The sequence below is a fragment of the Pleurodeles waltl genome, chromosome 7 (assembly GCF_031143425.1).
Source record: "Pleurodeles waltl isolate 20211129_DDA chromosome 7, aPleWal1.hap1.20221129, whole genome shotgun sequence".
NCBI classification, from domain to species: Eukaryota; Metazoa; Chordata; class Amphibia; order Caudata; family Salamandridae; genus Pleurodeles; species Pleurodeles waltl.
In genome coordinates, this window is record NC_090446.1 from 394,244,821 (window position 1) to 394,269,984 (window position 25,164).

The 25,164-nt window shown below is 43.3% G+C and overlaps 1 protein-coding gene across 2 annotated transcripts in view; it reads right to left on the reverse strand.

Moving 5' to 3' along the window:
* LOC138304105 (fer-1-like protein 4) overlaps positions 1-25,164 on the reverse strand; it is a 1,042,026-nt gene that overhangs the window by 727,606 nt on the left and 289,256 nt on the right. For both annotated transcript variants that reach the window (XM_069243852.1, XM_069243853.1), the window contains 2 exons: positions 7,679-7,770; positions 4,761-4,802 (listed from right to left, as the gene is read on the reverse strand). In XM_069243852.1, coding sequence (XP_069099953.1) covers positions 4,761-4,802; positions 7,679-7,770 — 134 coding nt within the window. The remainder of the gene's footprint in view (positions 1-4,760; positions 4,803-7,678; positions 7,771-25,164) is intronic.

Genomic DNA, 25,164 nt, shown 5'->3' on the forward strand with positions numbered 1-25,164 from the left:
ACACACACCCATTCACATAATGCACTCACAAAAACAGATACATTCATGCGTACACTCACGCATTTATGCACCCACCAAACATTTAAAAGAACTTACTGACCCACAGCGGTGGTCTTGGGTGATAAGAGAGAAATCTCAATGGTTCCTGATGATTTATACTGCCGCCTCCTCTTGTTTGGTTGACCTTGTTATGGGTCATCCATTGAGGAGGCATCAGCAGTCCCCTACTCATTACAGAGTGGGTTGGGCTCAGTGAGACTGCTGACTCCACCCTAGCCTGTGATGAGCATCAGTAAGGAACCTTCCGATCTGGGCACTTCACGGTTTAAAACTGAAGTGGCCAGGTCCAAGGCTATCAGTGACAATTTTCCTCATCAAGAGAGGGAGGACCACTAAGTGCTTTGCCTGGCTGAGGAGGTCATGCCACCAGGGCTGTGACACCCTCAACCTGGAAAAATTCAGCTCAGGCAGCCAGGTGCCTGAGTATTTAGCACAGGTACAGTGCCTGGCTGCCTGACCTGAACATGAAGGGTATCTGTCAAGTTGACCTTTGCTCAGCCTGAGAGGCACTCTTCATGTTGGAAAAATGTGGGGAGGAGGGTGGGACCCTTCCACCTTTAAGGACAGGTTGTCGCGGCTGGATACCCCTTGTTAAGGTTTATGATGCACTATAGGAATGGTGGATTCATTCACAACCATTTTTAGTCTGTCTGATACAGACTCTGGTAGGAGCTCCCACATATGGCTGGTCTGGCAGCCTTCAGTATGGCGAGAGATTTGATTGCTATATTAGTAGCACAATGAGAGATATATTGAAGTAGTCAGCTGGTGTTTTTGTGAGAAACAGTATGAATGACAAAGCGCCATCTCCCTAATGCAAGAAAAGGTGTGCCAGAAACTGAAGAAGAGAAGCTGTGGAAATGTCTGGCTGTTGTGTTCACTGTGAAATGAGAGGGGAGTTGTTGGCCACATCAGGAAGAACCTGGGTAATCCAGTAACTAACCATACCAACAGCTCTATGACCCATCAGTGGCTGGGCTTCCATTACATTCATCTTTATACAACACACTTGCGGAATTAGAGTTTACATACTCCAGGTGCCGAGTTTGAAAAGGACTTCCTGCCACAGTAAATATGGACTTATTGCTTCCATGCCTTATGCTTAACATAACAGTAGCATAACATGTTGCTATACTGGTGGACCTTTTGACAGGAGAGTGGAAACCTCAATCACAGATACATAAGCTTTTTGAATTGTTTCATATCAGGTCTTTTGTGCTCCATTTAATCATTTAAGCTACTCCTGGGCTAGTGGCATAACAATCGTTCCTTAAGCCTTAATGTATGTGAAGAAAATGGGATCCCTGCCTCCCCTTTAGGTAGCAAACAACAGCCATAAAAGCAATGCAGTGGGTACCTCACACTCCTGGTGCCAATGCACCTACTTCACTTGTGAAAGCTACGCCATTACCCTGGGGAATTTTATTGACTCCTGCAGGTGGTAGAGTCACAGGGCGAACTAAAATGTTAATCGCCATGTTGGTGCAGAAGATACAACAAGCACCCAATATTTTGCAACAATTTCGAATTAGCAGTACAGATAACAATTTCTATGGTTGCAGCCACTAGACTGTTCATGCTAATGACAGCCTGCACAATTGCATAGTCCTTTGACCAAACTAGAATACAGTAGTGGTTGGGCATCAAAAACATCAATGTTCGTCATGTGATTGTTAATTAGCTTTGGCCTAGGTTCACAGAGATATCAACTCCAGCAATGCCATTCATCAGCTAATCTCTCTACCACTGTCCCATCAATTATGTTGGCTAGTCTGTTCAAGCAGGATGGAGGTCAGCTAGGATGATTTTATTGCACATAAGGAGAATCTGTTATAGACCAATGGTTTTTAGAGGTGGTGATAATTCCATAAAATTCTAAGCTTTTTCATCCCTTTCAGGGATTATGACAATGTATTCCCGAAAGTCACAAGCTCTCTTACAAGACACATAGATAATGTTTAGGAGAAGGAGAGTTAGTAATGTACGACAGAATGAAGGAGGAGATGTGATATACACGTTTCTACTTTTGACATATACACCTAAAAAAAAAAGACGAGAAGTTCACCTTTCCATATCCATAGAGGTTTGAATATCATGGATGGGGGAAACAAATACGTTTTCTCATCAATAGACCTTCATAGTGTTTATTTTGCTATTCTCATTTTCTGGCTCACTATAAATTTTATAGGTTTAATGTCAAGGGACAACACTAACAAATGAGGTCCTGTCATCTGGTCTGAACTCCAGGTTGTGTGGCTGTGGTGATGTGATTAAAGCACTCGGAAGTAAGTCTTATCCATCTTGACATAGATAAATAGCTTCTGCATGTTCCCTCCTACCAGCAAGGTGCTGAAAACACCACAACAGTCTGTAACTCCCTGCAAGATGTGTATTTGCTGATCTTTTTCATGATGTTGCTCCAGCTCCCGAACCAAGGGCTGGAGTTTCTTAGAACCCTGTATGACATCAAACAGACATAAGACTCCACCCTCCCAAGAAAGCAAAAAAGTACCAATGCAGCCCAACTATTCCAATTTGAGAAATGCTCCTCCTACAATTTCTTGGTTTCAAGCCCAAGGAGAAATAAAGGAAAGTCTTCATTGTCTCCCAAGGCTTTTGACCTACTACATTCTTTGGCTTTGGTCTCCAGATTTTGGGGGGTGTAAAGCTTGCGAGTTACATGGAATGAAGGCTAGTCAGATCACATCTCTTTTGAGGCTTCATTCTGAATCCGCAATTCACCCAGCTCATCCCCAGAGATGCAAGCAGGAAAGGTCATGGATTCACAACAGATGAGATGAGACATGGTCCTTGAAAAGTAACAGAGGCAACAAAGTCCTCCAAATCAAGGTGATAGTTGGCAATTTACCACACACATATGGCGTTCATATCTCTGAAAAGAGGACAAGGTGGTTATGGGCCAGACAGATATTATGATGACAAGCGTTGCATAAATAATCTGGGAAACATGAAAAATATGACAAATAAAGTTCTCTAAGTTTTCTGTTGGGCAGAAATCCACCTTCTCACCCACAAAGCCACCCACATTCCAAGACTAGAAATGTCCAGGATGGATCCATTGTTAGAGTGTTTCCATCCTCCCAGTCATACTCTTTCAAGAAGGGTGCCTTCCTTTCATATCACTTGTACTATTGATCATTCTCAGCTTGTTTGATTTCAGCAGAGATGCATCCAATCTGTGATAAAGCCTAGGCAATAGATTCACTACCAGTTCAACGTCTGGAGGGTCTTCTGCTCTCCTTTCCCCGATCCCCTGACTGGCCAGTTTGTGTTCTAAATATGAAGGGAGGTATAGTGGACAATAACAGTACTCCCATACAGGTACAAAATAATTTTTTTCCCATTGTTGTGTCACATGTTGGAAGAACATAAGTGCTTCATTGTCTTCGGCGGCACTGTTGCTTCTCAAATGGTCATTGCTACCCAGCCAAATGTACTGGCAGTTTACAGTATGAGAGGCCAGGGTTGAGTTAATCAAAGTAGGTTATCATCAGCAAACCAAAACAATTGTGTCTATTTGCCATCAAGCCATATAGTAAGCCCTGGAATAATTTTAAAGTGTTGTTCCGACACAGGGATCCACAAGTTTGGCCATCCTATTCTTAAGAAGATCCTGGAGGACTCATCTATAGGTCAAGTAATTTCCATTCTGAAGGCTCAATTGACAGGAGTTTGAGCTTGTAGAGAAATCTGTGGGTAGCAAAGCACTGACAGAGCTGCCTCCTGAGGAGCTTCTCATTTTCATGTCCTCCAGCTAGATCCATTCCTTTCCTTTACATGTGTCACTGTGGACATGGTTCTTCAGAAGCACACTACTTAAGTCCTCGGAAGAGGTGACTTTAAAGTCTTTGCAGGCAAAGATCTTTTTAGTAATAGTGACTTCTGCAAGAGGATTCAATGTGCTGCGATCAACACTGTATACAGAATCATTCACTCACATTGCACCAGAACTATTAGTGTTGAGCTTGTCTCCAGAGTTTGTACGTATAGTCTGAATCGACCTACATTACTGATAGGAGGATATTTTCCAACTCTTTATTTTCCATTAGACTAGGTGGACCTCTTGCACTATTGAATGTTAGCAGGTCAGAACTGTGTTAAAAGAATAGGAAGACCTTTCAGGTGCTCAGAGGTATTGAAAGTAGCTTCAAAGTTAGGCTACAAAGGTGAGTCCAACAGTGACCCTGAAAGGTAGGGTCTGACACGCTATTGGCATGTGAGACAGAACAGGTCCCAATGCCATAGGCACTTTAGGGTAGAACAAGGAGCAGGGTTATTTTTGGGATAGATTTAGTGCCAGTACCATGGTCAAATCATCATGCTTTCCTTTTACATTACAACCTACAGATGGTCAGCTCTCCCACTGGAAATTTTGTCAGTGTGAAGCTGTTTAAAACCTCCCACTTTGAGAAAATAAATAACAAAGTGACCTTCTTGTGGCTTACCTCATTAGATAAGGACTGGTGAAAGGAAGTGATGACCGGTATAATGTAGATGACCAGTAAGTAATCCAGCCATTAACCTTCTCAAATACACCATTTGTACAAAAAATGTTTTAGAAACAATTGGAGTATTATCTGACCTCAATTCTCACACATATTGGAGTAAGCAAAATCTTAAACATATGCAAATATAAACATAAATCACATATAATTGGTGGCTATAGTCACAAAACTTACTCTTGTTCATTGAAGCCAACATTGCGGATGATGTATGCTGAGCTGTAAAAGAAAAACAACAAAATAGTTATCAATTTTGACTCAGTGATGTCTTTTCATCTGACTCAATCTATGTTTTTCTTAATTTTTAGTGAAATAAGCGTAAAAGAAGAAAGTTGTGTGTTAATTTATCATATTCAGAAGGTTCATTGTGTAAGCTTAAAAAACATTTGAAAAACATATGTTATGTGAACAGATTTTGTTCCAAACCTTATAGAATTGAGGTTGTGAACTGAGTTAAAAACGGAGTCAGCGGTATGTTTGGCTTTTTATGTAATAAGCATAAACGATAGCTGCTAATGCCTTAAGCATTACCCTTATTACACATATGAAATGAAGCAAAACGTATGTTTGCTTTATTCCTCACTACAAAAGCAGTAAAATAGTACAATAATCAGTCTGTTCTAGTGTGTTGCACTGGTTAAGGTACTTTATGTAATTTCATATGCTCACTGTTATATTTGTTCCAAATTATACGGGGCTATCATCTACACCCAGTGTGCAAATAGTAGCATGAACTAGTGTTATTTCAACTGTACAAAGTTTCAATACCTTTTTATATTTTTAGATATACTGTGTGACAAAGTGTTACTAAAATGACGAGTCTAGCCAGCCATAAAATTAAATATATGAATATATATATATATATATATATATATATATATATATATATATATTTACTCATTGACCAACTTAGTTAGTCGGCAAAACAATATAAAATAATTAAACCAATGATAATTTCTTAATTTCTGTGTAATTTTCAAAAGGTGTGGAGTGAAAGAAGGAGTCGCTCCAAATAGAGTCATAGTGCCCTCTGTTGCTTCTGTGCTTGGTTTACTTTCATTTCAAGCCTTCTGATATATCTTCTGGATGGTTTTTAAAATATGTGTTGTATTATAGATTATTTAACTATATTTGCAACACTTTTTATAAAATCACTCTGTGTTTTAATGTAGGTTAGTTTGTATGGACACAACGGTTCTAAACAACTAAATTTAAAATAAGATCATGCAAATTGCTCCTCAAACAATGAAGTTACATTTTTCCAGGAAGAAGAGTGAGGAAGGAGATGATTTTTGTCTTATCTGAAAACAATATTCATGTAGATTCAACAACAATTAAATCATAAAGACAATTCATGAGCCTTTGATGAACAGGCCACAGGAATTATTTTAACTCATCAAGCAGATGCCTGTGTTTTTATCAGAATACATAGTATTTTGTTAAAGCTGTTCTTAAGAATCAATTCTGTGAGGCTTGCTAGGCATTCATGCATTATTTTAATAAATAATAGATAATGTTCTGCTACATATCTGACACTTGACTGTATATATGTAAATATTTTAATTGGACAAAGCATATCTTTGAACACTTTCAAATACACATATGACTGTCGAGCAACCCAAATATAATTTCTAAAAACACTTTTTATATATTTCTGACACTGCAACAGTGAACAATGCCTATATTAAGAAGATTATCAGAATGGCATTTGGTCCTTATCTTTGGCCAGTTGATCACATGTTCATGGAAATGTGTTGTTATGTTATTATGCCTTCACAGTCTAGCCTGACGATGCTCTCAAACGAGACAAAATGCTCCTTTGTTTCTCATTTTACTTTCTTCCTTATACAATTAATTTTAATGGATGGGAAAAGGCACTTACATGTCTTTACTACGAGCAATGTTCTAGTTTCATTTACCTCAAAGAACTGTATGAATTGTAACTGTTTTGATTTGACTCCATTGTGTATTTGAAAACCAGCCTAGCATTGTGACTGTTGCAGCGTTAATAGTACACCAAAATGTTTGCAAGAATGCAATAAAACAGTAATCCATAGAGTAGTACTATTAGTTGATAGCAAAAGTAGGTTTAGACCAGTCTACATCATTGGTTATTCGTACCAAGTGACAGAAATGATCAAAAGAAATTGACTTGGATTATTATCTTGGTGATGAGGTTTACAGGAACAGTAGTGCTAGAGCTTGTAATCATGATCCTTGCCTCCCCCAAAACCCTTCTTATAAGTTATTCCTATTGAATTATGTGTTGTGTCGACTTTGGAATCCAAGGTTCTAATACAACCTCTGTTATTCTCAGTGAATTGCTTAATCTCCTTCTTCCCAAGAATGTAAACGAGTGAAATGTAATACAGCTATAAATATGTGAAAAGTATGGTAATTGTGCTATTCAAATGTGTAAATCCCTAATAGACAGTAAAGACCTGGTTAAGACCTTGGCGGATGGGATACTCCATCAAAAATGTGACGGATATCCCGCCCCCAGAATTACAAGTTCCATTTTATCCTATGGAACTTCTAAAACGGTGAGCGAGATATCCGTCACATTTGTGATGGAGTATCCCATCCGACAAGGTCATAATCAGGCCCCTACTCTTGGAGGCACCTCTTGTGAGCTCCAGGTCCACCTGCTGTAGGTAAGACCATATGGCAGCAAAGGAGACGTCATTGTGCCACTCAGGGTTGTAAATCCCCAACTTATGTACACAATATTGAATCGTCTTACATCAACCCTATTGTTGAAATGTGCTGCATTGCTCCCCAGCTAGGCTTTTGCTATATACATACTATTACATACACACATACATACACCAGACTAAGATAGCCCCGGAGCTACAGTCTGCAGATTATCTGCCCATCTCCCTGTGTGAACCTCAGTGCTATTCCTCATTTCAGACATGACAACAAATTACCAGTGTGAGACAGAGCACTTATATGTGTTTTCTCAGAAATCAAGTGAACTACAGCGCCACACAAAATTAAATTTCGGCAAGTTTAAACAATCACAAAATGTCATGTAGTTGATTTAATGTGAAAACAATTTGTACAACATTCCAGTGGCATTTCTATTTCAGTACCTGTCCTCTAAGGGATTGAGGAAATCTTCTTCAAGCCATTTTCCTGCAGGTCCTTCTGGAGGCTGGTATCTGATGTCTAACTCAACATAGATCTGCAAAGGAGGTAGAGGTTGATCACAGTACAATCTTCATGAACTGCATTTATACATACACATTTACATGATCATATTGTGAGGGATTTATACATTCATCTTATCAACAGTTTGGCAGAGTCTTTGTGGTTGGTACTAGATGTTGTGGATTCAGAAAACACCGGCTCCATAGTACTGAGCTTTGGCACTCTGACTTTTCTATTGTAGAGTCACATGCATTCATTAATTAATAGGCTGCCCATTCTGCCTTTGTTAAAATGAATGAATGTGTTGAGCTTTCACCTAGAACAGGCAGGCCAGTGTGAAACTCAATACTCTGTGTGTAAGATACACTGAAAGATAGAGAGACAAGGGAAAACACAAAGACACTCAGAGGGTCACAAACATTTCCCAGGATGCATAAATATATCACCAAACAAAATAAGAAACATGCACATTCCAATAACATAGAAATCTGCACATCATAAAGAACACCCATATGATAACTGCAACATTGCAGTGTCAAATGTTAAATGTCATAATTTGAATCACAAATCTTAAAAATCCATGACTCCATTGAGGATATCACCATCTCATTCCCTTATTCCTCCACTTTTCCGCCAACCCTCAGAGAGTTGTTTACTGCATTCAACAATTCAGAAAAAGAAGAGAAAATTAAGTAGGCCTGAAAATCAAAACTCCCAACCTGCCAATAGAACTTTGCCCTTGCCCACATGGCACAATTCACCACAATCCTTTTTCCAGACCTCACAAGCAGGACTGAAGTGCCTCTCTTGAATGATTCTTTCCGCAAACCAAACAATCAGTGTAGGAAGATGGCTCTGTATGTACTATTTCAAAGTAAGAAATAGCATGCACAGAGTCCAAGGGTTCCTCTTAGAGGTAAGATAGTGGCAAAAAGAGATAATTCTAATGCTGTATTTTGTGGTAGTGTGGTCGAGCAGTAGGCTTATCAGAGGGTAGTGTTAAGCATTTGTTGTACACACACAGGCAATAAATGAGGAACACACACTCAAAGACAATTCCAGGCCAATAGGTTTTTATATAGAAAAATATCTTTTCTTAGTTTATTTTAAGAACCACAGGTTCAAGATTTACAAACAATACTTTAAATGAAAGGTATTTCACTTAGGAATTTTAGGAACTTTGAATTAGCAAAATAGCATATACAGTTTTCACACAAATGGCAATAAGCTATTTTAAAACTGGACACTGCAATTTTCAACAGTTCCTGGGGGAGGTAAGTGTTTGTTAGTTTTGCAGGTAAGTAAACCACCTACAGGGTTCAAAGTTGGGTCCAAGGTAGCCCACCGTTGGGGGTTCATGGCAACCCCAAAGTTACCACACCAGCAGCTCAGGGCCGATCAGGTGCAGAGGTCAAAGTGGTGCCCAAAACAGATAGGCTTCAATGGAGAAGGGGGTGCCCCGGTTCCAGTCTGCCAGCAGGTAAGTACCCGCGTCTTCAGAGGGCAGACCAGGGGTTTTTTGTAGGGCACCGGGGGACACACAAGTCAGCACAAAAAGTACACCCTCAGCGGCACGGGGGTGGCCGGGTGCAGAGTGCAAACCGGCGTCGGGTTTGCAATGTAGTTCAATGGGAGACCCAGGGGTCTCTTCAGCGAAGCAGGCAGGCAGGGGGGGGGGGTCGCCTCGGGGTAGCCACCACCTGGGCAAGGGAGAGGGCCACCTGGGGGTCGCTTCTGCACTGGAGGTCGGATCCTTCAGGTCCTGGGGGCTGCGGGTGCAGTGTCCTTACCAGGCGTCGGGTTCTTAGGAGCAGGCAGTCGCGGTCAGGGGGAGCCTCTGGATTCCCTCTGCAGGCGTCGCTGTGGGGGCTCAGTGGGGTCAACTCTAGCTACTCACGGGCTCACAGTCGCCGGGGAGTCCTCCCTGTAGTGTTGTTTCTCCACAAGTCGAGCCGGGGGCGTCGGGTGCAGAGTGCAAAGTCTCACGCTTCCGGCGGGAAACGTGTGTTCTTTAAAAGTTGCTTCTTTGTTGCAAAGATGTTTCTTCTTTGGAGCAGAGCCGCTGTTCTCGGGAGTTCTGGGTCCTTTTAGATGCAGGGTAGTCCTCTGAGGCTTCAGAGGTCTCTGGACCCTGTGGAACGCGTCGCTGTTGCAGTTTTTCTTGAAGTGGGGAGACAGGCCGGTAGAGCTGGGGCCAAACCAGTTGGTGTCTCCATCTTCTCTGCAGGGCTTTCAGGTCAGCAGTCCTTCTTCATCTTAGGTTGCAGGAATCTATCTTGCTAGGTTCTGGGAGCCCCTAAATACTCAATTTAGGGGTGTGTTTAGGTCTGGGGGGTTAGTAGCCAATGGCTACTAGCCCTGAGGGTGGCTACACCCTCTTTGTGCCTCCTCCCTGAGGGGAGGGGGGCACATCCCTAATCCTAGTGGGGGAATCCTCCATCTGCAAGATGGAGGATTTCTAAAAGTCAGAGTCACCTCAGCTCAGGACACCTTAGGGGCTGTCCTGATTGGCCAGTGACTCCTCCTTGTTTTTCTCATTATCTCCTCCGGCCTTGCCGCCAAAAGTGGGGCCGTGGCCGGAGGGGGCGGGCAACTCGACTAGCTGGAGTGCCCTCGGGTGCTGTAACAAAGGGGGTGAGCCTTTGAGGCTCACCGCCAGGTGTTACAGTTCCTGCAGGGGGAGGTGAGAAGCACCTCCACCCAGTACAGGCTTTGTTACTAGCCACAGAGTGACAAAGGCACTCTCCCCATGTGGCCAGCAACATGTCCGGTGTGTGGCAGGCTGCTAAAACTAGTCAGCCCACACTGGAAGTCGGGTATGGTTTCAGGGGGCATCTCTAAGATGCCCTCTGGGGTGTATTTTACAATAAAATGTACACTGGCATCAGTGTGCATTTATTGTGCTGAGAAGTTTGATACCAAACTTCCCAGTTTTCAGTGTAGCCATTATGGTGCTGTGGAGTTTGTGTATGACAGACTCCCAGACCATATATCCTTATGGCTACCCTGCACTTACAACGTCTAAGGTTTTGCTTAGACACTGTAGGGGCATAGTGCTCATGCACCTATGCCCTCACCTATGGTATAGTGCACCCTGCCTTAGGGCTGTAAGGCCTGCTAGAGGGGTGACTTATCTATGCCATATGCAGTGTGAGGTTGGCATGGCACCCTGAGGGGAGTGCCATGTCGACTTAGTCATTTTCTCCCCACTAGCACACACAAGCTGGCAAGCAGTGTGTCTGTGCCGAGTGAGGGGTCCCCATGGTGGCATAAGACATGCTGCAGCCCTTAGAGACCTTCCCTGGCATCAGGGCCCTTGGTACCAGGGGTACCAGTTACAAGGGACTTACCTGGATTCCAGGGTGTGCCAATTGTGGAGACAAAGGTACAGGTTTAGGGAAAGAACACTGGTGCTGGGGCCTGGTTAGCAGGCCTCAGCACACTTTCAAATCATAACTTGGCATCAGCAAAGGCAAAAAGTCAGGGGGTAACCATGCCAAGGAGGTATTTCCTTACAATCAGCTATCGTTACAACTTTTCTATAAGTACTGGTGAGAGACCTAAAGATTCTGGTCAGTTTCTTCTCAAGTCAAATGAAAGCCACAGTCTTCATGACAACATTCTCAGCTGACACTTAAATATTTCAAATTATTTCTGGTGAATTTCATGTGACATTTCAGTCATCGCCTATTATCAACATTTGCTTCCGATATTGTTTGCCTCAAATGCTACACTGAATATTGTATTCTACTACGTTATGATCCACATTTAGTTATGAGGTTAATTTAAAGACCTTAAACCGATCCAAGTAGTTGTCTCGGATATTTCTACAATATATAAATTGGAGAACAAAAAAAGGGCATCTCCGACAGAAATGTCATCATGATGCACATCATGGTATCATGGTTGCCTCCAGAGTTTCACTACATCCTGCAATACCAGAGGTTTTGTTCTGTTATTTGACTGAAAATGTATGTCATGTTCTGCAGCTGGAAGAAGAATTTATACTAAGAGTCCCTACAGAGGAATGGAGAAAGTGGGCAAATGCCCAATGTCCCCACCTTCCAATTGGCCCATGGAAAGGGACCTTTCTCTCTATCTCCCATTTATCTATTTCTCCATCTCAATCTTTAGCGTACTGTTAAATATTGTTTGACATCAAGGTGTTTCAGTTAGCAGAATATGGCAAATAAAATAAAAGGTTGTTCCGAACAGAGGTCCCTAAAACACATTTTGCCTGTGGCCCCCAGGATCTTGCAGACAATACTGAATCCCTATTTGCAAAACACAACCAGAGCCAAAATAAAAAGAAAGCATAAGCCACAATCATTGGAAGACCTAACTTGTAAGCCCTCTTTGTTGGGGCGTCCCAAAGGGATCTGTCCTTTCTCCTTTCTCATTCAACCTATACATGCAATCCCTTGAAACACTATTAGAAGGTGTTAATGTAAAAATCTATCTGTATTCTGATGACAATCAGATGTTAATAAAGCTTGGAGATGATGGAGGCTGTGAACTCTTGGGGAATCCAAAACTACCTTAATCTTTAATCCCTCAAATCAGAAAACTGCCTATACAAAACAAAATAAATCAACAGGATTCTTCACTCTGGCCCTCCTCAATGGTTGAATGCCCCAAAAAGTCTCAGTAGTTACGGTTCTTGGTATGCGCTTGGATCCTGAAGTAAACAAACTTACCAAGCAACCAGAATTTGCCTTAGTCAGTTTCCAGGCCTCAGCAGGATACTCCCTTTTCTTTCTTTTGCATATAGAATCACTGCGGCTACTGCCTTTATACAGTCTTTTATAGTGTACAGCAACTCTGCCTATCTTGGCATTCCAAAAAACAAGTATTCAATGTCTACATAACATCCAAACTACCATAGTAAGATGCGTTTTCAAACTGATAAAAATGTGCTCAGTGTCAAACTGTCGAATCCAATTTCTGTGGCTACAACTGAGAAACCTTCTTTTCAAGTTTGCCTGTGTCATGCACAAAATATACCACCAATAGTACCCAAATTCAGAAAATATGTCTTCATCTGAAATGTAAAATAATGAAACAAAGACATTTTTAAAACCCCATCACTAAAATATTTGCAATGTGAAGCTAGAGCATTCCAAGATCAAGGAGCGCAAATGTAAAACACACTCCTTCTAGAAATGTGTACTAAACCATCACTAATGCAGTTTAGAAAATCTCTAAAAACCTGACTGTTGATAGAGATCACATTTTACTAATACATTAGTGGCATAGAAGTTAGCATATAGTGACTAAACGTCATTTAAAATGCCTAACAGAGAAAATGAAAATGTGCATTTTTGAAATATGGTGGACCATGTGGCCGCCATTCATATTTGACATCATGTTTTAACATGAAATATATATTTGCATTTATATTAAATAATGTATTGATATGAAATAACACTAAGAGTATTTTGTTAGATTAATATTAGAATTGAAGTATTAAATGAACATGAATTATTCATACTTATATTGATTTAAATATAATTTATTAACATAAGTTACATGTGTGAAGAAATAAAAGCTTAACTTTTTCTATAATGTTATGAATGATGTTTGTGATTAACTAATTTGCTTTGTATATGTGATTTTAATTGTGAGGTGTGCAATAGGTTTTATTAGTGTATTAACGTAGTAATGTGTATGCAGACTATCTTAGCTTGACTAGGCCTAAAAGATTAACTTAGCAGCAGTAGAGGAAAATGACTTGCTTATTCTGTTCCCTCTGACCTGAATTTGTTCCCTAGGTTGGTGACACAATATTGAATGTCCTACTGTATTAAAGACGAAGAAGATGTTTCAATGATAACCATGTACCAATATTTGTTCTAACTGTCGAACAAGACAGGAAACTCATAATTCCTATGTGAGAAATGTTTAGTTCATCCTGTGTACCGTGAGAAAGAACCCTGAAATAACAAACAATTTGGAAATGTAAAATTTAGTCGGAACTGTGTGAAATCATTGAAATGACAATGCACCTTCTCTGAGAAAATCTGGAATAGTTACACATTTGATGGTGTAGTCGCAAACCACTGGACGTTGGATCTTGTGCGTAGTGTAGGATGAGTCCACCTGAAGGACCAATCATAGGACCATGGATATTTCTAATAAGTGAGGAACTTTGAAACTTTAAGTTAGTCTACTCCTGCCTCAAGTCTACTATGTTTCTGTTAGAGTCTGTTGATCCCTGGGGAAGGCTGCTGACGTTTCCACCTCCTGTCCCTCTTAAAGTCTTCTGCCATATTTAATCTTTGTATTATGAGTTTCTTATAGTCTTAATAGCCCCATTTGTTTATGCTGTTCAGTATTAATATGCCCAACTAATTCTGAACTGTTGACTTGTCCGATGTGCAGTTTGTGTTCCGCACTGTCCTGATGCTGCTTTTTACTGTTGTCGGGAGAAGGTGAACACTCTATCTGATTAATTATTCCTGTCTGCTGTCCTGTGAGGAGAGGTATAACTAAATGTGGCTTCTTTTTTTCTTTTTCATTTATATAATTACATGAGCATATTTTTTTATAGAGAGTAGCCCTAGTAAGATGATTTTTATAAATTATTTTGTCTTTTCTTTTGTTTTGCTCGCATGTTAGCCCTTTCTCACAGATGCAAATCTAAATTCATATTAGTGATAGGAACTGCGCAGCCCTGAAATCTGAATTTAATTATCTAAAATGTTGATGATTTACTCATATCACCATCATCAGGTTCAAAATCTGAAATGAATGTAGTTTTGCTAATTTATGTCATTCTTTTGGAGGGTTTAACAGTATTGATGCTTAGTACGCTAAATCCCTTTAGACGTTTTGGTCAGCCTATGGCTTTCATGTATGTTATTAACTTAGTTTTGCACATTATATACGTTACATTGGTTATGGGACTGTTATAAAGCTTTGAAACTTTATTCAGTTTGGAGCTTGATTTAGTGTTTAACTTGTTCATGGTGTTTAGAATTGTTTATGGTTTTTGTGATTAGTTTGTGACTGAATGAATCTGATTACTACACTCTTAACTTAGTCTATAGATACAGTCAACCTTTAGTGGTGAGGTTAAGGTATGTTGTCTCACTAGCACGCTTGCGGTTTCTGAACCCGAGGTGGGGAGAAGACTTCTGCGGTAATGCCAGCAGTTTTGGTAGCAGAGTTACGGTTATATCTTGTGAGGAGGAGAGTCAGTATTTGCCCACATTGTGAGTTGTTTTTGGTGTAGTGTAGGGGTTGATGGAAATTCAGCATTGTGTCACAGGTGAATGCTGCGCTTTGTGCCTAAAACTGCCCTCATGGTTGTTGTTGTTTACGGGTCCTGCAAGGCGTAAGACTCCAGAGTATTGTACAAGTGTATGGAGACACTTGATTAATTTATTGTTTGCAGTGAGGTGTTGGTCGATTGAGCGCTGTCAACAATGCCAGTAAATTCCTTGAGTGTATGAGCTGTTGTTGATATTAGGTAAATTCTGAGTGCATAGGAAGAATCTGTACCAATCGGAGTGAGATTTGTGGGACAAGTCTTACTTGTGTTTCTGAGAAAGCCATAGCTGGAAGAGTATCTGTTTGTTCAAAAGGCCACAGTCGAAAGTTCCATGCAGCTTTCAAAGGGTTTGAGTCCTACCTGTAGTGAGCAGACAGGTTTGGTATGTATTTTTGTGCTTTCAATTTTCACATTTAGGTTTTGTGTGTGAGGTATATGAGATGGCTCTGAAGTTAGTCGCAGCAGCCAAGTGAAGGGAATGTGAGATAATTTGGTCTGCGCAGGGATAGGTCGGTTGGTGAGAATAGTTGCGCACAGATTGGTGGACAAGACTGCGCTGCTATAGATTGAGAAAAGCTTGTAAAAAGGATTGCAGGATCAAAAATACTTCCTGATTTGTAGAATTTGTGTTTGTTAATAAAATTTGTGCAAAAATTAAGTTTTTCAAAGCTTCAAGGAGTGCGTTGAGAGGAGATGTTTTTATTCCAGGGAGGCAGTGTGACCCTACTCCACCGAGGGACACCGGCATTTGAAGTAATGGAGGAGAGAGGAGTTTCTGCATGTCTTTATGTTAATCAATGGTGCAAAATAAGTGAAAAGGAAGGTACTTTAGCTTTCCCCTGTTATGGAACTTTTAATATAAGAGTTTTGGAGAATTTAAGGAGAGTGTTGCATGAATCAAAACCCCTTCCTAGACTTGCACAATTTAAAGTACTTGCCATTTGGGAAATAGTTGTGTGGCAGAAAGGCACTTAGAAATTAAAGAGAAGAATAAGGAAAGCAGAAAAGACGTTGTTTGGCAGAAGCTGGATGGGATGAGGAGCAGAGAATGTGGAGAGCAGATACATTACATGTAGTGAAGCTTTTCTCTGCAATTACACATGAATGTGATGGAAGTGTTAAACCTAAAGCCGAAAAGAAATCTGAGGAGATACAGAACAGAAATTAGGTAAAACCAAAAAGGTAGCAGACCTCCAAAGTGATTCAGATGATGAATTTATAACTAATTTGTTGCAGAATCGCCCCCACTGTCCAATGCAGTTACACCAGTAAACTAGAATGTAGTCCAGAGTATTTCTACAGCTCCAGTACGAAGCCAGGTTCAGATGACTTCAAATGTACCTACTGCTAATGTTGACAGGTACCAGTGGTTTAGCCGACAGTTCCAATTGTTAATAGAGCCCAGAATGTCAAGGTTCTGGTTATGCAACAGCCAATTCAGAAAGCAAGAATAACTCAGTTGGAGTTCACACCTAATGTACAGACACATGAACAAGTCATGAACTAGAGACAGACAATGCTGATGTATTCCCCAGTAACAACACCACAGAATATTGCCCCAAATCAGTCAAATCAGGCTTTTGGTACAGTATTAACTGGCCACGATAAAGGATTAATGTTCCCACCAAATCAAACAAAGTTGTCAGGACCAGATGCATTGACAATTCCTGTGACAATAGGCCCAGTAGTCCCGTTGTATGCCCAGGGTAATAATGAGAGAGGTCCCCAGACTCCAAATCCAGTATCAGCAATGAATTCACCTTTTGGAACTAATGCAGAGTTAGAGAGACTGAGCACTACTGTGCCAACCATGAGCCCTATGAATTCCTTTGGTTCTAACCAGGCATATGATAGTGTAGGTCCACTGATTGAGCTGACATGTCCCCCATACTCTACAGGCTCATCTGTATTAACTCAGGAGTAGGCTATGAGAGTACTCTGTATTAATCCACAGCCCCTATCTCGCCCCTATCTCGAGGTAACAGCATTTATGAGTGGAGCATCACTTGCAGGAAACACACCAGAGGGAAAAAAGACATTGAACATGGTTAGACTAAAGTTGGAATTAAATGAAAGGATTGAGGGAACACTTGCATCGGACAGGTTAGATTCTGATAATGAAAACAAATTGGGCTTTATGTGCAAGGATGTTACACTTCGAGCAGGACAGGTTTATGAGAAATTGACTAATTTGGCTGAGGAATGTGAAGTCGAAATGAAAAAATCCAAAAAGTTACAGATTAGAACTTGATTCAAAAATCATTGCAAACATGAGATCACCTGGTATGAAAATTCATATTAAGGAATTGATTGAGAACATTCAAACATGAGGAGCAGTAGATAAATGGGAAGGCAGATGGCCAAAGAAAAGAGATCAGAAGAAAAACCTGACTGCTTCTTCAAATGACATACAGCAGGCTAAGGGAGCTTTAAAAATGATGCCAATTACAGAAATTCCGGGAGGGATTGTGGTTCCAGCAGATTTGTGGGTTGAGTGTAAACGGAGTGTTGGTTGGCCAACACGAGAGCCACCAAGGGATGCAGTGACAGGTGCGCCATCTGAAGAAGCGAAGAAATGCTACTACAAGGTGATTGAGTTTTTGAAAACTAGAGATTCCCCTAAAGATATTGATTGACAAAGGATTGACATGACATCTCAGGAGACAAATGAGTCTGTTCATGCTTATTATGCAAGATTGTTGCAAGCATTCAAGCAATGCAGTGGCACAGAGATTACTGAACCTAGAGACATGATTCATTTTTTGTTTAGATTTCTTCAAGGATTGAAGCCTGAAATTGGCACCATGATTCAGAATCACTTGATTTGCTAGCAAGGAAAGCTGATTGATGAAGTACTGCATTAGACAAAATACTGCAGTGATGAAATTGAGGTGAAGCAGAAAAGTTTAAGGGAAACGGCAATGGTGATGCAGTTGAAGTCCACTCAAGCAGCAGGTATGAAGGGATCTCAAGGAATGGCGAACGTAGGAGGAATGCATGGAGCCCACAGCAAGAAAATATGGTGCCTCAGTTCAGGTGTAGAGGTAGTTGAATTCAAATAGATACAAATGGAAATGTGGCTGATGTTTAAAATATGAAGAAAATGCTTTCTTGTCATGCGTGCAGCAACGTTGGACTTTGGAAACAGGAATGTCCATTTAATAACGTAAATAATTTGGTGCAAGGTGGTGGTGTTGCGCAGATGGTTGACAACAGTCAATTTCAAAATCAAAGGGTTCAAAGGCCCCAAAATCAAAACATGAATGTTCCTGCTGGAGCAGTACAAATGCAAGTTCCCTAGCAACAAGTGCAATTTAGCACAACAACAAATTCAAGCCCCACAGCAAATGCAGATACCACAAGCTCTGATGTCACAGCAACAGGTAATGGCTCCTCAGCAGAATGCAAACCAAAGAGCAAATGTAAATGTAAATTAGTTAATTACACAATATTCATTGATAGATCTCAGTGATGATGAAACCAGTGAAGAATATATGACTGAGAGTTCAGAAGAAGAAGAATGTGTATTGGCTGCCTCAATGGAGGTAGATCAGCATGGTCCTTATTTGAATGCAAGTGTTATGGGTCATGATGTTTCATTTCTGGTGGACACTGGAGCAACTCGTTCCACTGTCAGATCTGTATAAGTCCCTAATGTGCCCCTTTTGGGAAGTACAGTTCAAGTTGTAGGAGTAGCAAATCAGCATTTGGGAAACCCTATTTCAGAGTTTGTTCTATTCAAAATAGGAACATTTATGGATTTTCACCAATTCGCAGTCTGCAATTCAAGTCCTGTTAGTCTGTTTGGAAGAGACTTGCTATGCAAATTAAAACGCTCCATCACTTGTACTCATGAAGGGATTGCAGTCCAAACAAATGGTAATGATGAAACCTCAGGTCAGATCAAAGAGATCTATCCTCTAATTTAATTGTTTCCTTTTAGGACAGTTAAAGACTTCGCTGATAAATTACAAGACACAGTAACATTGAGAGTTTGGGTCCTCTATGGAAAAGACATTGGACTCATACGAGGTGTTGAGCCAGTCGAAGTGACTGTAATGCCAAATGCAGTTTTCCCCAGAACGCCACAATAAAACATGTCTCCAGAAGTAATTAAAGGAATTACTCCAGTAACTGCAGATTTTGCCGAGCAGGAAGTTCTGAAAGAAGTGATGGGCAGTGTTAGAAATTGGGTTTTTGGTTGGCAGTCAGGTTGCCCTCTGTCCAAGCAAGAACCCTCACTCTAGTCAGGGTAAGTCACACGCAATCCAAAATTAGCCTGTGCCCACCCTCTGGTAGCTTGGCACGAGCAGTCAGGCTTAACTTAGAAGGCAATGTGTAAAGCATTTGTGCAATAAATCATACAATACCATAATATAACACCACAAAAATACACCACACAGTGTTTAGAAAAATATATAATATTTATCTGGGTATTTGCAGGTCAAAACGATTAAAGATGCAATATGAATTTGTAAAGATATCACTGAAAAGTGATATAAAGTGTCTTAAGTCTTTAACAAGCAAACAAAGTCTCTTTCAAGCACAAAGTACCTGGTTTCTGGTGGGAAATCTCCTCAGAGGGCCACAGGAGAAGAGATACGTGGAAAACTGGTGTGTGCGTCGATTTCTCCCCAGCACACACTGACTTGCGTCGTTATTTTTCACGCGGGGAAGTCGTGCGTCGTTTTCCGGCGCGCGGACAGTCTCTTTCTGTGGATCGCGGGGATTACCAGATGTCCCGGGTCTGTGCGTGGATTTTCCTGCTTGTTTTCCAGCTGCGTGTCGTTCTGCGGGGCTACGCGTCGAAGTTTCGATCTCACGGCAGGCATCCCGTCGATTTCTCCTTGGAAGTCGGGCAGTGTTGTCCTTGCGAGGCCGTGCGTCAAAGTTTCGATCTCATGGCAGGCGTCGCGTCGATTTCTCCTTGGAAGTCGGGCGGCGTTGTCCTTGCGAGGCCGTGCGTCAACGTTTCGATCTCACGGCAGGCGTCGCGTCGATTTCTTCTTGGAAGTCGGGCGGCGTTGCCCTTGCGAGGCCGTGCGTCAAAGTTTCGGTCGTCCCGAAGGCGTCGCGTCGATCAGCGTCAGTGTGCGGCGTTTTTCTTGCCGCGGAACAAGCTGTGCGTCGAAAATTTCAGCGCACGGAGCGTCCAAGTGGAAGAGAGAAGTCTTTTTGGTCCTGAGACTTCAGGGAACAGGAGGCAAGCTCTATCCAAGCCCTTGGAGAGCACTTTTACAGCCAGACAAGAGTTCAGCAAGGCAGCAGGCCAACAGCAAGGCAGCAGTTCTTTGTAGAAAAGCAGACAGGTGAGTCCTTTGAGCAGCCAGGCAGTTCTTCTTGGCAGGATGTAGTTTCTGGTTCAGGTTTCTTCTCCAGCAAGTGTCTGATGAGGTAGGGCAGAGGCCCTGTTTTATACTAAGTTGTGCCTTTGAAGTGGGGGTGACTTCAAAGAGTGTCTAAGAAATGCACCAAGCCCCCTTTCAGTTCAATCCTGTCTGCCAGAGTCCCAGTAGGGGGTGTGGCAGTCCTTTGTGTGAGGGCAGGCCCTCCACCCTCCCAGCCCAGGAAGACCCATTCAAAATGCAGATGTATGCAAGTGAGGCTGAGTACCCTGTGTTTGGGGTGTGTCTGAGTGAATGCACAAGGAGCTGTCAACTAAACCTAGCCAGACGTGGATTGAAGGGCACAAGATTTTAGTGCAAAGAAATGCTCACTTTCTAAAAGTGGCATTTCTAGAATAGTAATATTAAATCCGACTTCACCAGTCAGCAGGACTTTATATTACCATTCTGGCCATACTAAATATGACCTTCCTGCTCCTTTCAGATCAGCAGCTGCCACTTCAACAGTGTATGAGGGCAGCCCCAATGTTAGCCTATGAAGGGAGCAGGCCTCACAGTAGTGTAAAAACGAATTTAGGAGTTTTACACTACCAGGACATATAGCTACACAGGTACATGTCCTGCCTTTTACCCACACAGCACCCTGCTCTAGGGGTTACCTAGGGCACACATTAGGGATGACTTATATGTAGAAAAAGGGGAGTTCTAGGCTTGGCAAGTACTTTTAAATGCCAAGTCGAAGTGGCAGTGAAACTGCACACACAGGCCTTGCAATGGCAGGCCTGAGACAAGGTTAAGGGGCTACTGAAGTGGGTGGCACAAGCAGTGCTGCAGCCCACTAGTAGCATTTAACCTATATGCCCTAGGCATATGTAGTGCATTCTACTAGGGACTTACAAGAAAATTAAATAGCCAATCATGGATAAACCAATCAATAGTACAATTTACACAGAGAGCATATGCACTTTAGCACTGGTTAGCAGTGGTAAAGTGCCCAGAGGTCAAAAGCCAACAACAACAGGTCAGAAAAAATAGGAGGAAGGAGGCAAAAAGTTTGGGGATGACCCTGTCAAAAAGCCAGGTACAACATGACCCCCTACCAACCTAAAGCCAGGGGAGAACAATCACTATCCTGATGTACTTCCCTGTTTGAGGCGACAGAACAAGGACCCAGGCCCACAACAGCAGGGGCATGCTCCAGTTCTTCGCCTTCCTGACTCCAATTGGATCCCTCTGTCCATACTCTCAGGGCCCACTAAGCCCATCCATGGGGAACCTTTCTCCTTACCTGCGGATCCCATCTGTGCAGCACCTAACCTTACTTTGCTCACAGATGTATCCCAGTAGCAGGATAGTCCCACCAGGACTAACACAGTGGTGTTGCCCACTCTACCCTCGGGGTGTGACACTTGTCCCCTCCCCAGGGATAACTCTGTCCACCCGGACAGCAAGCCACAGTGGTTACTGACAGCTGCCAGGGATGAGAGCCAGGCCCCAGGCCTCTCAAAGCTCTCCCACCACTGTGGTTGTGGAGAGTGGGGGGCGGTAGCCCCAGGTGCTGGGCACCCTTTAACCACTCTCCCTTCCACCAGGTCAGGGATGACAGCCTGAACCTGGTCCTCCCCTCTGAGGCTCTGTACCCTCCCTCCTGGAGCGGTACCCCCAGAGTCCAACATGGTCAGGGTGCTTATAGAAGTCGCCCTGTACCATTCCTCCACCAGTGCAGGGCTGTTAACCTGCAACTGGCCCTACAACCTGGGGTCTGTACCTTCAGGTTGGACTAGGGCCCGGGGTGAGGCTTCCCTCCCCCTGCCCTCCCTTCTGGGGTCCAGCACCCTCCAATTAGGAGTGGCCTCCTCAGAAGACAACATGGTAGGGGCACTGTTATCAGTAGCCCCTCCCTCCAGGTCCGGGGGGACACCCTGAATCTGGTCTTCCAGCCCAGGGTCTGTACCCTCAGACTGGATCACTGCCTGGCAAACAAGGACTTTCTGGGGGGCACGTCTACCCCCCGCCAGGTCAGAGTTTAACATCTGAACTTGGCCATCCAACTCAGAGTCACCACCCTGAAGTTGAACAATTGCCTGGCACGCCAGGACTTCCTGGAGGACACACTGACCCTCCACCAGGTCAGAGTTTAACCTCTGAACCTGGCCATCCAACTCAGAGTCACCACCCTGAAGTTGAACAATTGCCTGGCACGCCAGGACTTCCTGGAGGGCACACTGACCCTCCACCAGGTCAGAGTTTAACCTCTGAACCTGGCCACCCAACCCAGGGTCACCACCCTGAGGTTGAACAATTGCCTGGCATGCCAGGACTTTCTGGAGGGCACACCTACCCTCCACCGGGTCAGAGTTTAACCTCTGAGCCTGGTTCTCCAACCCAAGGTCACCACCCTGAGGTTGGGCAATTGCCTGGCACACCAGGACTTTCTGGGAGGCACACCTACCTCCCACCAGGTCAGAGTTTAACCTCTGAACCTGGCCATCCAACCCAGAGTCAATACCCTGAGGTTGGACAACTGCCTGGCAGGCCAGGACTTTCTGGGGGGCACACCTACCCCCCACCAGGTCAGAGTTTAACCTCTGAACCTGGCCATCCAACCCAGAGTCAACACCCTGAGGTTGGACAATTGCCTGGCACAGCAGGACTTCTTGGGAGGCACACCTACCTCCCACCAGGTCAGAGTTTAACCTCTGAACCTGGGTATCCAACCCAGAGTCACCACCCTGAGGTTGAACCATTGCCTGGAATACCAGGACTTTCTGGGGGGCACACCTACCCCCCACCAGGTCAGAGTTTAACCTCTGAACCCGGTTATCCAACCCAGAGTCCCCACCCTGAGGTTGAATCTTTGCCTGGCATGCCAGGACTTCCTGGGGGGCACTCTCACCCCCCACAAGGGACACACCGTCCCCAAGGGCCACACAAGAGTCTGGTTGGCGCAGGTCTCCCGACCTCTGCCCATCCGGCAGAGTCTGGGTTTCCCCCAAACCAGAAACGGTTTCACCTGGGTCATTCCTGGGAGGCTCTGCTCTCAGAGCTGACCCCTGACTCTCAAGGTCCTCCACTGGGGTCTGCAACCCCCTCTCAACCCTATGTCTGGACTTCTGCACCCCCTCACTAGGAGTGGTACTGCCAGACACCAGAACTGTTGGGATGCTGGCTACAGTCACCCCCCCAAGTTCTTCTGACACTGCGGGGCTTCCCTCAAAAGGTGGCCCTACGGTACAGGCTAGGCTCTGGGACCTACCTGGGACACTACAATCCTCTCCCACCTCACTTGGTTGGGAACCACCTAGACCACTCCCTTCAGGAGCACCCCCAAATGCCTCTTCAGACTCTCTGGTACTCACCCAGAAGTCTGCCTCCATTGTAAGTTCCCTGGGGTCAGAGAACTCACACTCCACCTGGTGTTGGCGTAGCTCTGTAAAATAAGGACCAGACATATGCTCTCCAGCAATTACATCACTCTGCCCTTCACATGTATTAACCACAGTACCCTTCACCCAACCACCCAGTAACTCAGCCTTGGAAAAGCACTCTACATCACCCTCCTGAGACTGGTGAGACAGTATCTGTCTGTCCCTGACACTCAACCCATACTCTTCTGGGATGTCTCTACACTCTATATCCAGGACGTCCACCAAGGGGGAACCCTTTTCTCTGTCACTCTCTGCTGGAGTCAGTCAAGTGTCCCTCCCCCCAGTAGGAATATGACTCCCTGTGCCAGTTCCCCAATCCTTCTCAGGGACACTGTGCATAACGGGAACTACCTCATACCCTTGAACCGCCTGGGGTGTGTCAACTCTCTTCTTCAAGTTGGGCACCACATCTCTGGGCTTGTGCCCTTCTTCAGCAGTACTAGATGCAAGATTTTTGCTGCCACCATCTGAACTGGACTCAGCCCTTCCGGCTTCCAGTTTCAGCTCTTTACAGCTCAGCTCTTGAGCTGCAATCTTTTCTTCTTCCAGGGCTAAGAGACTTGCTGCCTCAGCCCTTTCAAGAAACTCATCTAGCTCTTCCATCCACCGCTCTCGAGCTAGGAGCCATTCATCTCTCATTGGTTCTCTTTCCTCATCTGAGTAGTCATCCTCCTCATTTGAGCAGTCCCCCTCCTCATCTGAGGGGTACTTAGTCATTTGGATTTTTTCTGCCTCTCTCTCTGCCCATCTTTCTTCCCCCCAGACTATGTAGGCATGTAGCATTTCCATCTTAGTAGATTTCCTTGATACAGGAAGGCCCCATTTTCTGCAAAGCTTTCTTAGGTCAGCCTTAGTGAGGTGGTCAGTAGGCACAAAGAGTGAGTAGGTAAGCAATCTCATTGCTGATAAAGTCTTACTGGCAAAAACCAAAATCCAAAGTCCAAAATATCAATAGTATATCCAGGAGGACATCAGAGAACCAAAAGCAAAAAAAAAGATGAAAAATCAAGTTGACCTTCAACTGTGGGTAGGTAGTGAAATACTTAGTTACTGTATGTCACTGCACAAACACAAGTCCTATCCTCACCGTTGATCACCAATGTTAGAAATGGGGTTTTTGGTTGGCAGTCAGGTTGCCCTCTGTCCAAGCAAGAACCCTCACTCTAGTCAGGGTAAGTCACACACAATCCAAAATTAGTCTGTGCCCACCCTCTGGTAGCTTGGCACGAGCAGTCAGGCTTGACTTAGAAGGCAATGTGTAAAGCATTTGTGCAATAAATCATACAATACCATAATATAACACCACAAAAATACACCAAACAGTGTTTAGAAAAATATATAATATTTATCTGGGTATTTGCAGGTCAAAACGATTAAAGATG